The sequence below is a fragment of the Hipposideros armiger genome, unplaced genomic scaffold (assembly GCF_001890085.2).
Source record: "Hipposideros armiger isolate ML-2016 unplaced genomic scaffold, ASM189008v1 scaffold_167, whole genome shotgun sequence".
Lineage (NCBI taxonomy): Eukaryota > Metazoa > Chordata > Mammalia > Chiroptera > Hipposideridae > Hipposideros > Hipposideros armiger.
The window spans coordinates 2341055-2341726 of NW_017731517.1; the positions used below are offsets into that span (position 1 = coordinate 2341055).

The 672-nt window shown below is 33.9% G+C and overlaps 1 protein-coding gene across 1 annotated transcript in view; it reads right to left on the reverse strand.

Annotated features, from left to right (window-relative positions):
* LYST (lysosomal trafficking regulator) overlaps positions 1-339 on the reverse strand; it is a 165442-nt gene extending 165103 nt beyond the window's left edge. Inside the window, exon 1 of the mRNA XM_019651799.1 lies at positions 313-339. Within this exon, the coding sequence (XP_019507344.1) occupies positions 313-339 (27 nt within the window). The remainder of the gene's footprint in view (positions 1-312) is intronic.
* Positions 340-672: the final 333 nt, after the last annotated feature.

The following is a 672-nucleotide window of genomic DNA, read 5'->3' on the forward strand; positions in this document are numbered from 1 at the left end:
AGAAAAAGACAAAAAAGTATTAAAAAAATAAAGTGTACTTCACTCATTATCCCAAAATGCAGCAATAACCTCTACTATATATAATATTGGTTCTTTATAAGTTTTCTTAAAGTAAAGTTGTTTAATAAATCAAAAAACCTAATTTGTTCAGTCCATATTTATCCAACTTTATTAATATTTCTCCTAATGTGTCACTGATTTTAAGATACATAATTAGTGTACCACTAAACAAAACAAAACAAAACAAAACACTGCCAATGAAACTATAGCACAATGTTTTCTAATCGCTTAGAATTTTCCATACAGTATCACCTTTGGGTCATCAAGACCATCCACCATGCAACACTCTTAAAAATACTACTCTGTTCTTCATGGGATTTTCTTCCAAAGATGCTGACATCAGTCTGTAAGTTGTGATGCTGGTACCTTCTTGATCTTACCAGATGGGATCAGCAGAAAGTTTCAGAAACTAACCAGGAGACCCTTAAAACTCATCAGATACTGTACCAACAATGTAACTCTATTGAAGTGCTGATGTGAACAGCTACAACCAAGTTCAGTCATGAGCAGCAAGAACAAGTTCTTCACAAGTGCAGCCTACTGACAGTGCTTATAAGACATCATCAATTGCAAGGCACACTGCAGTTTTAGAAACGCTAAAATGCGAAAACT